General features: G+C 43.1%; 1 protein-coding gene across 1 annotated transcript in view; it reads right to left on the bottom strand.

Moving 5' to 3' along the window:
- Positions 1–15,252, bottom strand: part of MBOAT2 (membrane bound O-acyltransferase domain containing 2) — a 126,481-nt gene that overhangs the window by 30,401 nt on the left and 80,828 nt on the right. Inside the window, exon 4 of the mRNA XM_047069236.1 lies at positions 8,163–8,258. Within this exon, the coding sequence (XP_046925192.1) occupies positions 8,163–8,258 (96 nt within the window). The remainder of the gene's footprint in view (positions 1–8,162; positions 8,259–15,252) is intronic.

Genomic DNA, 15,252 nt, shown 5'->3' with positions numbered 1-15,252 from the left:
ATTCAGCTGTAGTTCAACATTATTAGAAACTGAATGCTGAGGAGCGCCTGGGTGGCTCAGTCTGTTGGGCGTCCGACTTCGGCTCAGGTCATGATCTCAGTTTGCGGGTTCGAGCCCCATGTTGGGCTCTGTGCTGACAGCTCGGAGCCTGGAGCCTGCTTCGGATTCTGTGTCTGCCTCTCTCTCTCTGCCCCTCCGCCACTCATGCTCTGTCTCTTTCTCTCTGTCTCTCTCTCTCAAAAACAAATAAACATTAAAAAAAATTAAAAATAAATAAAAAAGAAACTGAATGCTGAAAAGAACAGTCGCTGCCTCAATTGCCCGTTACCTCCAGGAGAGGCTATCTCTAGCGCCATCAACCGCAAGCACCTGCCGGGTCAAAGGTCAGCTTGCCGCTGGGTGCAAGTCACCTGACAACAGAGCCCAACTGTCAGCTCTCCACTGACAGTTTCTTTCCTCCACAAACAGCAAAACCCACCGAGGCCAAAATAAGCCCCACATACCGAATGCCAAAGAAAACGCAGTGAGTCGTCACGGAGAGGGCCACGGGTTTCTGAGCCACGTTCATTCGTTCACTTTACTCCCTCGTTCAGAAACAGGTATCTAACAAGCACCTACAAGAAACCAGATGCTGGAGACACAACCGTGCACAAGGTGAAGTTCTCGGGGCCGCGGACCTCACGGTGCATCGGACAGAGAGAGAGAATGAAGCAGTCAACAGGTGAACGCATCCTACGCCAGATGCTGCCAAGTGCTGAGCGCAGGCACAAAGCAGGGTGGGGGGAGGAGGGAGGAGACCTGGCCTCACCCTGAAGGTGACACTTCAAGTGAGAACAAGGCAGAGAGCAGCCTGAAGGGGTAAGAATGTTCAGGAAGGAGGAAAGCAGTTCAACAGCAGTTCAATAGAAGCGCGACTAGCACGTGGGGAGACAGAAGGCCACTGGTGGGATGAGAGGAGGTGCAGAGGGAGGATGGGGACATGCAGGGGCAGCGGTCAGGGTCAGACCCAGCAGGCTTCTGGAGCTGAGTGACCCATGCGAGGGAGGGTTTCCGCACGGAAGTAACTTGGTGTTAAATGGGTGAATTCTAGGGGCGCCTGGGAGGCTCAGTCGGTTGAACTTCTGACTTCAGCTCAGGTCGTGATCTCACGGTCCATGGGTTCAAGCCCCGCGTCGGGCTCTGTGCTGACAGCTCAGAGCCTGGAGCCTGCTTTGGATTCTGTGTCTCCCTCTCTCTCTGCTCCTCCCCCATTCCTGCTCTGTCTCACTCTGTCTCAAAAATAAATATTTAAAAAAAAATTTAAAAAAAATGGGTGAATTCTGACTCTGGGCTGAAAAGACTGAGGAGGGGTGCCTGGGTGGCTCCCTCAGTTGAGCGTCAGACTCTTGGTTTCGGTTTAAGTCATGATCTCACAGTTAATGAGTTCAAGCCCCATGTCAGGCTCTGCACGGAAAGCATGGAGGCTGCCTGGGATTCTCTCTCTCTCTCTCTCTCTCTCTCTCTCTCTGTCCCTCCCCTGCTCACATCCTCTCTCTCTCTCTCTCAAAATAAATACAGTTAAACAAAATGAGAAAACCAAACTTCTTAAAAAAAGACTGAGGAGCCACAGGGGGATAAGTGGGCAGGAGAGGGTGGTGGCTCAGACCAGGGTGATAGCACGTGTGGTCTGATGTGGAGCCTGGCCACCATGTAACGGTAAAGACGACAGGATCGGCCGACGGTCTGACAATGGATACGAGGCAGGGCTCGAGACCCGATGCTGCCAAGGTTTTTGACCAGAGCAACCACGCAGAAGGACGGAGGCAAGGGAGAAGGATCACAGGAGGGGCGGAGAGGGCATCAGGGAGTCTGTTTCAGGCGTGTCCAGTGAGAGCTGCCTCCTGGACACTCGGGTGGAGATGTGGGCAGTGAACAGGCAGCGGGACAAGAGTCGGAAAACCCCACTTAAATCCTGACCCCACCACTGATCAATTTGGAAGACTGGGAAGCTATTTCAGCCCCCCTCCAAGTTATTATCTAAAAAACAGATAAAAGTAACGCTGGGTGGATTAAATAACGCAGCAGTATGACAAATACCTCGAACAGTATCTGAGAGACAGCAAATGTTTGATAAAACCTTCTTTACTAAACAGTGGAGTTGCTACTAAAGCACAAGGCCCTGGGGGGACACGATAATTAGCTGTAAAGTGCAGTCTCCGATGAGGCTTTCTCACTAAACCAGGAGATGAACAGGTACGTGAATAACTATATAAAAAAGTGTCACGAGCCAAACGAGACATCTGAAGAAAGGCGTGCAGGGATGACAGAAAATTCAAACCCAGGGGAAAACCTCGAATTGGAGTCCTGTCATCTGGGCCCGTAAGATTAGCCGTGGTGGACAGGCACCGATGGCTGGACAGGAAGGGCGCCCTGAGCGCAGGGAACGGACTGGGCGCAAAGGCAAATGTACTGACAGGAGAGCAGGGCCGTGGGCATCAGACGACTGAGGAAGGCAGCCGGGACGGGGCTGCGGGGCAGAGCCGGGCACACACCGTGAGGGCTCAGAGTCCCAAGAAAACCGAAGACTTCTGATAAATCTCATTAAAGCACGCTGCTCTGTGAACGGATGTAACGGTAGAAAAGGCCTGCGGAGGGCAGAAACCAGACAAATCAAGCCACAGATTATTAGCCCGTCTACTCTTGGTAACTGGACCTACGTTAGTAGCAGCCAGACAGAATGTTTCCTCCCAACAAATGTAGGTCAAGGTGTGGGAGATGCTCCCACGGGACGAAACAGGGTCAATGGAACACTGCCGTTTAGCGGTTGGGCTGAATAATTTACATCCATCCCACTTGCAACACGGTTACTGGGCACAGCGTGAGAGGAGGGAGATGAGAGCGAGAGGCCTTCCAGAGCTCGGCACGCGGCACAGAGAATCTACAATCAGACTCAAACGAGGCTTTCTAGGAGTGCGCGCGACAATCGCACCTGTAGCTCTTAGACCAAATGGTCTGTCCCTTATGCTGGACAGGACTGTCACTTACAAAAGTACTGAGCACCTCGCAAAAGGTAGAGCGTGTGCTCCATAAATCGTAGCTGAACGGACACACAGGAGTAAGCAGTAATGAAACATCTGCTGAGCATCTGATACCACGTGGTTAGCTCTAAAACACAGCCTTAATTTGAATGGAAAATTATGTCCTGTACATCTCTTTTGGTGGATGCACTCAGCTACCCCTTCAAAAGTCAACATACTCCAATCAGAACTCATTACCTTTCTGCCACACAAGTTTGCTCTTACTTCCGTCTACAAGTTCTTTACCTGCATAGAAGGAAAGCAGTTACCTTCCTTTTGTCTCAACACCATTTACTTAATAATCGAGAAGGGCTTTCCCCACAGATCTATTCTCCCACCGTTTCTATTCCGTCCCTGTATTTCTTGGATCAATGGGTCTGCTTCTCTCCTCTGGCTTCACTGTGTTATCTACTCCCGTGTCAGTCCTGTAATAGTTAAATGACGGCTACTTTACAAACAGGAGTGTGTTTTGTACTGAAATTGCTACTCTCGAGCATTTCTACTTCTAGAGGAACTTTTCAATTCATCTAATTTCCCTCAAAACCCCACCTTGAACTGCATTACACCTACAGATTAACTTGAGAGGAATTCCCATCTTTATAATATTGAATTTTACCGTCTGAATAACAAGATATTTCTCCCGTTAGGGTTCTTTTATATCCTACAGTAAAGTTTTACAGTTTTCTACACTGAGATCCCGTGCATTTCTTCTTACGTGTATTCTCAGATAGACATTGTCATGGTTTTCATTGCTTGTGAAGCTAGGATCCTTTATTATACTTGCTAACTGGTTATTGCTAATCTAAAGGGAAGTTATTTAATTATTTTAATGTCTCCTCTATTTTCTAAGGCTACCACGAAAGTCAAGACTACAGTGGTTTTCGACCTTTCTGCAAAAAGGAACTTCTGTTAAGAAACGAGTCCCTTTAATCTGATCAACATTTCAAATGTATCTTGAACTCATGTCCCACTCCCCACCCCAAACACACAGATGTTCACATTCATATACAGGCACAATATCAGTTTCCTGTGCCTCAGGCAAGAAACACTGCCCCGGACGGAAGAGTTCCCATGCGGTTCCTCAGCAAGAGCCTGGTTCCACCTCCTGTGCCTCCAGCTTCAAGGCAACAGCACAGTTCAGGACAAAGGATGGCCACTGTATTCAACTCTACCTTCTTCAGACGCCCAACATTTTGGATATTTACCCTAATTAGGTTCAAGTTAGGATCTTTTCCGCTCGTATTATAACACGCTCAAGGCTTCTAGATGCCTAAATATTTCATTAGGGGGAAAGTCTGCCTCTAGATGGCTTCTTCTCTGTCCTGTGTCCAATAAGAAAAAAAGCCCTTCAGCTTCGTTCTCCCAGAAGGCCTCTTTCAGCTAATTTGTCTCTGCCTAATCTTTATCAGTTTACTGATGATGATCAAATGTCTCCTCCTAATGGATAAAAATTACACATTAAACTAGGAGTTTTGGGGGCGCCTGGGTGGCGCAGTCGGTTACGCGTCCGACTTCAGCCAGGTCACGATCTCACGGTCCGTGAGTTCGAGCCCCGCGTCGGGCTCTGGGCTGATGGCTCAGAGCCTGGAGCCTGTTTCCGATTCTGTGTCTCCCTCTCTCTCTGCCCCTCCCCCGTTCATGCTCTGTCTCTCTCTGTCCCAAAAATAAATAAAAAACGTTGAAAAAAAAATTAAAAAAAAAAAATAAACTAGGAGTTTTGTATCAGGTTTATATTTAAAATGCTATGTTGTTTTCTTCCACATACTTAAACATTTGTAAATTATATTTAAGTATTTAAGTGAAATTTTAGGGGCGCCTGGGTGGCTCAGTTGGTTGAGCATCTGACTTTGGCTCAGGTCACATCTCATGGTTCAAGAGTTCGAGCCCCGCGTTGGGCTCTGTGCTGACAGCTCGGAGCCTGGAGCCTGCTTCGGATTTTGTCTCCCTCTCTCTCTGCTCCTACCCTACTCATGCTCTGTCTCTCTCGAAAATGAATAAACATTAAAAAAATTTTTTAAATGAAATTTTACATTTCAGCAAAGTAAAGCCACACCATATAAAGCTATTTTTAAACACGCGTTTTGCTCTTACTGCAAACTACCCTCTAATTTGTGGGCCACATAAGCAGTCTTTTCCAATCGGGGGTGAGCAGCAGTGGTGAGGAAGCATGCTCTCTCCCTTTGCTCCCCAATAGCGTCTCCATCAGCGTAATCAAGAGAATTCCAGGGGCACCTGGGGGCTCAGGTGGTTTAGCTTCCAACTTAGGCTCAGGGCATGATCTCATGGGTCGTGGGTTCAAGCCCCGCGTCGGGCTCTGTGCTGACAGCTCAGAGCCTGGATCTTGCTTCGGATTCTGTGTCTCCCTCTCTCCCTGCCCGTCCCCTACTTGTGCGCTCTCTCTCTCTCTCTAAAATACACATTAAAAATAATCCTTTTAATAAAAAAAAGGATTCCAGAGATGCTGACGGAGGTGAAGCCCTAAGAAAGAAGCTTCCCTAAATGACTGTGTGAAGCAAAGGCTCCCTATTCAGTGGACCATCAAAGTGGCTGAGAAATAAACACGTATTATGTTAAGCCACTGAAATTATGATGTTTTAACAGTGTGAGCCTATCTCCAGCTAGACAGTAACAAGTTTAGAATATCAGGTTTGAGAAATCAGAAAGGTGATGACTAGATCAACCAAAAGAGCAGTTGTGAGGGCCCAGTAAACACTGTGTCACGCACATCTGTACTCACAAGAACCGCATCAATGAGCTCAATTTAGCTATGTTAGACTGGTTTTTAAATCTGGCAGTTTAGGGGCGCCTGGGTGGCTCAGTCGGTTAAGCGTCCGACTTCAGCTCAGGTCATGATCTCACGGTTCGTGGGTTCGAGCCCCGCGTTGGGCTCTGTGCTGACAGCTCAGAGCCTGGTGCCTGCTTCAGATTCTGTGTCTCCCTCTCTCTCTGCCCCATCCCTGTTCACACTCTGTCTCTGTCTCAAGAATAAATAAACACTAAAAAAAAATTAAAAATAAAAATAAAAATCTGGCAGTTTAAAAATATAAGCAGCACAATATTTGTTAAATGAAGTATATGTGGAATCCCAAAATATAAGCTAGAGACACAGAGCAGTTGTGGCTGAAGTGAGACTAGAGGGGACAGCCTCACCTGCTTAGTGTCCCTGGAACATGGCTACAGTGTCCTAGCACTGAAGAAGGCCATTTGAAAATTCGTGATTTTACAGTATTAACTTCTAGCTGCTAATGTTCACATTTCTGTTATCTACATGCATAAACTGAATTAGTCAAGAGTATTCTTTTTGTTTCTATTTCGTACTAAAGGCTTAATTCATTCATTCTTCATTCACTGTAACACAAGCACTAACGCTCTGAATTTTTTTTTTAATGTTTATTTTTGAAAGAGAAAGAGAGAGACAGAGTGTGAGCAGAGGAGGGGCAGAGAGAGAGAGAGAGAGAGAGAGAGAGAGACAGAATCTGAGGCAGGCTCCAGGCTCTGAGCTGTCAGCACAAGGCCCAACGCGGGGCTCGAACCCACGAACCACGAGATCATGACTTGAGCTGAAGTCGGATGCTGAACCCACTGAGCCCCCCAAGGTGCCCCAGTAAGCTCTGAACTTATCTTGGATAGCACAGCTTTGCCTGCACTGCTCAGGTTTTCTACTCTGTGTTTGTTGTTTTCCCCCATTTTTCTCACTGTATTTTCTACTTTCCTCTTAACTGAGGTATTATTATTATTGATCCAGTAAGGGTTTATTCAATGTCACCATGTGCTAAACACTACGGATACCGCGATGAACAGTAGGGTAACTGTTGCCAGGAAGATTAAACTGTCTAAGTGATCTTGACTCTTGTAAACATTCACAACTAGGTCCTACTCTCATACCCTAATGACAACGTGTGACCGGGCTTACACCTTCAAGTTCGTGAAGATTTTCAGTGCCCAATATGTTTACTGATTCCATCCATTAGCTCTTTTTGTCCAAGAATATCTATTAGTTATAAGCTAGACCGCCAGCATCTATTCTCCTTTTCCGAATTCCGGGTATATTTCTCTATTCGACCCAATATATTGCTAATTTAACTAGTTTGTAAAGTGTATTTAATCAGTGTGTTTCGGCTTGATTTGTTTGTTCTTTTGCATGCGATCTCCTTTCATCCAAATCTATTTTTTTAATCTGTTTTAAAAAAGTAAAATCTACTTGAATCCCATTAAGGAGAAAAAGAAAATTTCAACTTCTAAAATTCTCTTGTTTCATAGCAGTAATTTTTCTCTAAGCTCATACAACTTTGGTCCATTTCTAACGTTGAATAACTTTTTTTCAGAGATGCCATGATGTACTTTATTTTTTCTACTTTGCTTATCCTTCGCAGAGGTCCCTTTATAAGGATGGTAAGCAAGTCAGTCCTTAAGGATCGGCCCATGTTTAATTTGAAACAGACATTTCATCAGCCTGTTGCAGGACAAAGAGTACCGTGGAGCAACCAGGCTTCGACCCCTTTGAAGGAACAAAAAAGCCAGAAGTTCTTTCCGCTACTCGGTTGAGTGCAGACATAAGAAAGCAGAACATTCCATGAAGGTGAAAATGCATGCAACCAAAATACATATTCAAATGTCTGCTCTAGAAAATTCAGAGGACCTCTGGCCCAAAGAAAAGTCTCAGGGGCTGTTAAGAAGCAGAAGTGACCAGATCTTACAGAGAAGCTGGTGAATGACTGTACAGAAAGGGATTCGCTCAAGAGATCAAAGAAAGAGACTCAAGGATACAGGCTGAAGGGGGATGGTTTTCAACAGTTATAACTGATGGCAGAAATTTCTGTAAAATTAGAAAATGCTTTCAGATCAGAATGCCATACGACAAATTCAATTGCTACATATTTGGAAATTTTATAGAAGTCAACTTAAAAGGACAGGTTATTTTTGTGACTTATAAGCACTACAAAAGGCCACTTTACATGAAGAAAACGTCTCAGCTCATAGAGGAATTTTCAACAAAAACGTTTGTCAATAGCTTTTCATTAGAACTACTAAATGCAACCACAGGCTGTCCTTCCACCAACGTGACAGTAGATAAAACGGGCTACTGAATCAAAGTTTTACTCTTACCCTGAAAAATCAGCAGAATATTGTCCATAATCAAAGATATAGACTCTAGTAATTTGGCACACTGTGAGGTATCCCAAAGCAAACACAAAACAATATCTGGAAAACAGAAACAAACTAGATTAGTGAAAATAAAAGATTCATTTTATTAGAGAATACATTTTAAAATACTTTATTAACCATATGATATGGTTCAAAAATTAAATATTTCTAGATCTACTCCACAAATAGCTTTCTTCAATAAATTGTAAAAACTCTTTACTAGTACCTAGTTTACTTGACTTCTGTACCACCTTCAATGGTAAATCCATTTAATCAATGCTTTCATTATTTTTTTCCTTCTGAAAGACCTCCATAACCCAAATGACAGATTTGAAAGTCATGTTCACAAGTATAAAACTGTGAGTATTGGTAATTTTTCTATTTATTCCTCCTTTTTAGAAAACACAATTTGGCACAAAAATGTGTGGCTAGATCATACATTAAATAAATTCTTGTTCTCAACAGTTTAAAATCATACATCTTTAGTGTGGATCAGGTAGCATTTACTCACGTATTACAAGCATGAACATTTAGTGATTTTCACATCTCAAGGTGCTTGGGACAGTTACAATATTTAAACACACAGTATGGAAAATAATTTACATATCAATAGAAGAGACCAGAAACAGATTCTAGAACACTTAACATTGCATAGATAAAGGCTGCAATGCAAATTAGCAGGGCCGGATTATCATCTAAATAGTTAACAAGATAATTCCAGATGAACTAAAGAATTAGATAATTCCAGATGAACTAAAGAATTACTGTATGACATTAAGGGGCACCTGAGTGGCTCAGTTGGTTAAGCGTCCAACTTCAGCTCTGGTCATGATTTCGTGGTCCATGGGCTTGAGCCCCAAACTGGGCTCTGTGCTGACAGCTCAGGGCCTGGAGCCTGTTTCAGAGTCTGTGTCTCCCCTACCCCATTTGAACTCACTCTCTCTCTCAAAAATAAATAAACATTTAAAAAATTAAAAAAAAAAAAAGAATTACTGCACAACATTAAAACCAAAACACACAGGAAATGTGGATAAATATTCAAACGTTCTCAAATTGGGGACATACTTTCTAAAACATTGATAATACAGAAGGAACCGATAGGGTAAAAAACAATATATTTGGTTAACTTAAAATCTTAAGTTTCTTGTGTAGGCAATTTAGGTAGTTTTATGAAAGAGATCTTTTAAACTTTAGACAAATAGGTAATTTGACCTATTTGAATTATTCCTGAGGTCGGGGCGGGGGGGGGGGGGGGAAGGAGGATAGCTTGCTAATTGAAATGTTTTACAAAGCTAATATACTCCCAATAGCTGTAACTGACAAAATAGCACACACACATACTCATGCACACAGAGTCCACAAATCACAATTTCTAAAAATCATGTGATTGATTGACATCTGGCTACAATATCTCTCATTTCATATGGTCTTCTACAACCTGACCTTTTGCCCCTCCCCCCGTTAAGAACGAGTCTACTTCTCTACCCACTTTGAACCCGGTTGGCCTTCAACTCCTCTGACCAGTAGATTACGGCAGTAACACTATGCTAGTTCCGAGGACAGCCCGCAATTGGCCTGGCACTTTCTACTTCTTGCCTTTTGGAAGCTGGTGGTCAGGAAAGAAGGGTGACTATGGGGAGATCACCACATGCAGAAGTTCTGGAGGATGAGACACCACGTAGGAGAGAGAGTGAGACAGACACCACGTTGTGAGATGTGTGGGTGACGACGCGGACGCCCTATCAAAAAGAGACGATCTATCCCGTTGAACCTTTCCAGAATTCCTGACCCACAATGTCATTAGCAAAATAACATACCTACTTGTTTGAGGCCACTGCAGTTTGGCAGAGTGGTATAATCAGAAGAGAAATCGGTAAGTGAAAATGGGGTGCTACCATAATAAAAACCTGGAGCACACAGGACGGGCTTTGGGATGGGGTGGCAGGTGGAAGCAGTAAAGGCCTGAAGGGAATTGCTAGTGAACATGTAGAGCAGTCAGGAAATTGTAATCGGAAGCTACAGGAACACTGCTGCTCACTCTGATGTGGAAAATCGAAAACATACCTTCCAGAAGCGCTAACGGGTTCCTTTTAGGCGCATACGACAAAATATGGATACAGAGCAATGAACTAAAATAGAGAAGTGTTCAGGTGTTTAGCAGAATTTAGAGAGCTCAGGACAATCTTTCCGGTCACAAAATATTCTTCAAGCAATCACAGTGAAGATGAGTCGAGAGGTGCTGTTCCACAAGGCACCTCAGGGAGACGTAAGGGCACACCTTTAGAGAACCTCTCAGAAAAAAACAGCAGTTGCCACGAATCTCAAGGTTATGCCTCTTAGACACTCTGCTAGACAAGAACCTGGAGGGTGCTGTCCCACAGCACTTCAGAGCAAAGAAAAGGGAGACTGTCTGAAAGAGGTCTGTGGGTCAAATGCAGGAGATTTCTAGTTGGACGCACAGGAAGCCCGCATCAGTTTCCAAGAGAGTTACACAAGACTGGACTCCGAGGGAGAAACGGTTCAAAACGAAGAGATTTTCACGTCCCCAGTTATCTAGTGGTAGGTAGTGGGCTGAGAAAGTTGTTCAACGGCAAAATCTGGCTACCTCTTGTGTAAAAAGGAAGGACAGCTCAGGGTGTGGATAAAGAGCCACTGAGACCAACTCACAGGGACTAGATGGGGGCACCACTCAAGGCACGGGTAACAGGTGTCCATCTGGATCCCACAGTTACTATGGACCAGAGACTGCTCAGCGACTTGCATTCTTCTCCTTTTTTTTTAACACAAGGATCTACTACAGGTATCCTATCACTGTTCACCACGATATACTGGGTACTGGGGGGAGGGGTGGCCCCATTAGCGCACTGGTCCTCACATGGCCAAGAGCCGTCCTTGAGGCACCACACTGAAGAAGCCTCATCCATAGCAGACCTGACTTAGACGACGAGATGGAGGGGTCACGCCAGATGCCGTAAGGAGGTGACGCTCTGGGGGTCTTGAGAGGAAGTGAGAATACTGTTTATGCAGGATGCATTGTAAACTGCACAGGCCAGAGTACAGGTCGCTGCCCCCAGTAAAAACCCTACTGCACATGCAGCTCTGAACATGAGCTGGAATAGAATTCTCTTCCCCTAGAATCCGGGCTGGACTTAATAACTTGGTTTACCAAACAGAACATAATGGAAATGACTTCCTGAAACTTCAAGGCCCGGTCAGAAGAAGTCTTGCAGCGTTCTCCATCTCAAATGCTTGTCTTTAGCACTCTGAGCCCCACCACCCGTGTGAGCAGATGGCACCCGCGTGGAGAAGTAACAATCCCCGCTGATCTCCCGGCCCACAGCCAACATCAACCGCCAGCCGTGGAAGGAAACCACCTGGGATGTCAAGTAGTTAAGCTTTCAAATGACTGCAGTTCCAGCCAACAGTTAATAGCAACCACGTAAGAACTCAAGCAAAAATTGTCCCGCCGAATCTAGCCAACACATAGAACCATGAATAATAATAATAGGGGCATCTGGGTGGCTCAGTCGGTTAAGCGTCTGGCTCTTGCTTTTGGCGCAGGTCATGATCTCACTGTTGTGAGATCAAGCCCCACACTGAGCTCTGTGCTGACAGTGTGGAGCCTGCTTGGGATTCTCCCTCTCCCTCTCTCTCTCTGCCCCTCCCTGACTTGTGCATGCATGCTCTCTCTCACCACTCTCTCAAAAATAAATAAACATTAAAAAAAAAATCTTAAAAAAAAAATCTACCAAAACACTAAGTATTCTGTTGGCCTGAGACACTACGGATTCCTGGGAGAAAGGTTATGGAAGTTTTTGAAGTAGGAAAGGAATGGTATATGTGTTACTATAGATTAACTTAATTTTAGACTTATTTTGAAAATTCCAATAACTTAAAGCCCATTCTTCTGAAATTAATCTCTAAATTTAACATCACAATCCCAATCAAAATCCTAACAATACTTTGGGTGGGACCTGACCAGCTGACTTTCAAGGACTTCTGGAACACTGAGTAAACACGCGGTGAGGAGGACGCGCCGGATCCCAGCAGACAAAAGAGCACGTCACAGTGATTTATGAAGTAGTATTGTTTCATAAATAGATCAAAAGATTAACCAAACAGACAAGTTCAAAAAAAGACTCATCCAACTAGAAGTTTCTGTTTATGACTATAAAGCTGGCATCAGAAATGAGTGGGAGAAGGAGGAATGAGGTAAAAGAGGTTAGAAAGTTAGCTCTCCTTTCGGAAATAAAAAGAAAATCGTTTCCTGGTTCACACTACACGCACACGTACAAAAATCCAGATTATGAACAGATCTCACTTAAGAAATCAGATTTCACTTAAGAAATGAAGTGAAAATGGATGAGAATGTGAATGAGTAAATTATAGAGTTAAAAAAAAAATTATAGGGGCGCCTGGGTGGCGCAGTCGGTTAAGCGTCCGACTTCAGCCAGGTCACGATCTCGCGGTCCGTGAGTTCGAGCCCCGCGTCGGGCTCTGGGCTGATGGCTCGGAGCCTGGAGCCTGTTTCCGATTCTGTGTCTCCCTCTGTCTCTGCCCCTCCCCCGTTCATGCTCTGTCTCTCTCTGTCCCAAAAATAAACGTTGAAAAAAAAAATTAAATAAAAAAAAAAATTATAAAGCCAGTCCATTTAGAAAATAAGTGAGGGGTGCCTGGCTGGCTCAGTTGTTGGAGTGTGCGACTCTTGATCTCAGGGTTGTGGGTTCAAGCCCCATGTTGGATAGAGAGATTATTAAAAAAAAATGAACTTAAAAAAAAAGAAATGTGATTCAAGATAAAGAATGATCAGGAATTCATAGGAATAATCCAGAAATGCATATTAGAATACTATTTGCCCAACATCACTGCCCAAAGTTTAAAAATAGGCAATATCCAGTTTGGGTAGGGAAAACAGGCATTCTTAGATGCTGTTGGTGGGACAAAATTTTAAACAGCCCTTTTTTGGGCAAGTGATTTTGCAGTACACCTCAGAATCTGTGCATGCTCCCTGAACTACCAATTTCACTTTCTGGAGTCTATCCTAAAAAATAAAAATACTTACATATATTCACAAGGATATACGCATAGATATTCACTAAAGTACTATAAGTAATATGAAATTTATACTTCATATAAATATATAAAAATAGAAAACCAACTAAATGTCTCCAATTCAGTATTAGTTAAAATAAATGGAAATAATAAATAGAAAACCACACTATGGAATTCGGTAATAGTGATTAGAGACACCTATATGTACACATAATGAAAGTCACTTAAGCAGAAAAAGTGAACTAAAGAATAATCCCACTTGAGGTACCAGAACCCCCTATGCAGATGTCCATATATACACACATTTGTGTGTATATAAACATATACTGATAATATCATGGAAAAAGTTCTAGAACAAAACTGGAGTAGACATTCTAGGCTGATTTACTCCATGTGTATATCCATCTCCATTGTCCCCTGCTTTCCTCTACTATAGAGGCCCAAAGGCTAAATATCCAATCCCCAGCCTCTCTTGCAGCTAGAGTGGCAGGACACACAGATCTTGTCTGTGAGACACGTGCAGAAGTCGGATGAGGCTCCTGGAAAAGTCCGAGATCTGTGCTGCCCAATATGGTAGCCACTGTCCTAGATTGGGCTCATGTCAGCTCCGAAAGGCTGTTAGTTTAAGAATTTTTGTAAATTGGTTGTTAAACACAGCCATCATTAAAAATGAAGTGATAGAACATAAAACTAAATAAACAGTATTACAAAGGCATTAAATATTCAAAATTCGTCACTTCTCTGTTCCATCTTATCATTTGCTATTTTCTGTGCTCTTGAGGCTATTTACATCTCCTGCATCTGCACGACAAAAATACTATCTAATGGTGAGCTATGGAGCATTTCTTCCCAGTCCCACGTTCAAGGACTCCAAGTTAGTCACTTTAAAGCTACCGTGGTGAAGCATTTACACTACAAAAACTGGCAAATGATATAAATCTTCCTGATCATTGAAACCAAGGATCAACAAGCTAAAGGCTGTAGACCAAACTTGGCTCACCACCAGCTTTGTAAATAAAATTTTGTATTTGGCCACACCCATGCCCATTTGTTTACATGTGTCTAGGGTTGCTTTCACCCTATAACAGTACAGCTAAACAGCTGTAACAGCAACTGTAAGGGTCCTTAAAGCCTAACCAATTTATGGGCAGGTTTACTGACCCAAATTAGAATTAAAATGCTGAACAAAATGATGAAGGAAATGCCCATTAATCTTTTAGAAGGGTGCCATGACTATAGCCATTGTATTGTAACTAACAAAGAAAGAGGAAATACTCTTCCATTATGCAAAACCTATTATTCAATGCAGCAAAAGAAGTTGCTCACATACGGACAGATGAGTGAAATTCCAACATTCATCTTCATGGTCTCGTTTTCATCTTATTTGTTAATATAAACAGAAATAGCAAGCAACATTCCTGGTAGAACGACATTCGTTTGTCCACGACATAAGCAACTTCTTTACTGAACTGGTCGGTAACCAAACATTTATTTGCAGTCTGACTACGTCATATCATGGTTGAACTGCAACCAGAGGTGGTGAGTTATAAGAGTTTGGCAAAAATCAATGAAAGAATTCTATAACAATCAACTGGCTCTATGAAATTTACAATAAAGAGTATTGCATATTTTATTATTTGTAAGTTATGAACTATATATCCATTATATTAGTAACATTTATAGTTAAGTTGTGCACGTGTATTTATGCATCTGGCATCCCTAGAAAGTACCACTGACCAGCCACATGTGGTTACGGAGCACTTGAAACGTGGCTGGTCTAAATTGAGATGTTCCGTAGCTGTAAAATACACTTTGCTTTTTGAGGCCTTAAAAAAGAACTTCAGACACACTGTTAATAATTTTTACACTGACTATATTTTGAAATGATTATATTTTGGATACACTGGGTATAATAAAATATATCATTAAAATTAATACACTTCTTTTTTACTTTTTCAACTGTGTATATTGGAAAATTTAGAATTATATCTGTGGCTCA

Source organism: Lynx rufus, unplaced genomic scaffold (genome assembly GCF_022079265.1).
Source record: "Lynx rufus isolate CCGP_SWC_20201006 ecotype Redwood Valley unplaced genomic scaffold, mLynRuf1.p SCAF_8, whole genome shotgun sequence".
NCBI classification, from domain to species: Eukaryota; Metazoa; Chordata; class Mammalia; order Carnivora; family Felidae; genus Lynx; species Lynx rufus.
This window is presented reverse-complemented; position numbering and strand designations above follow the sequence as displayed.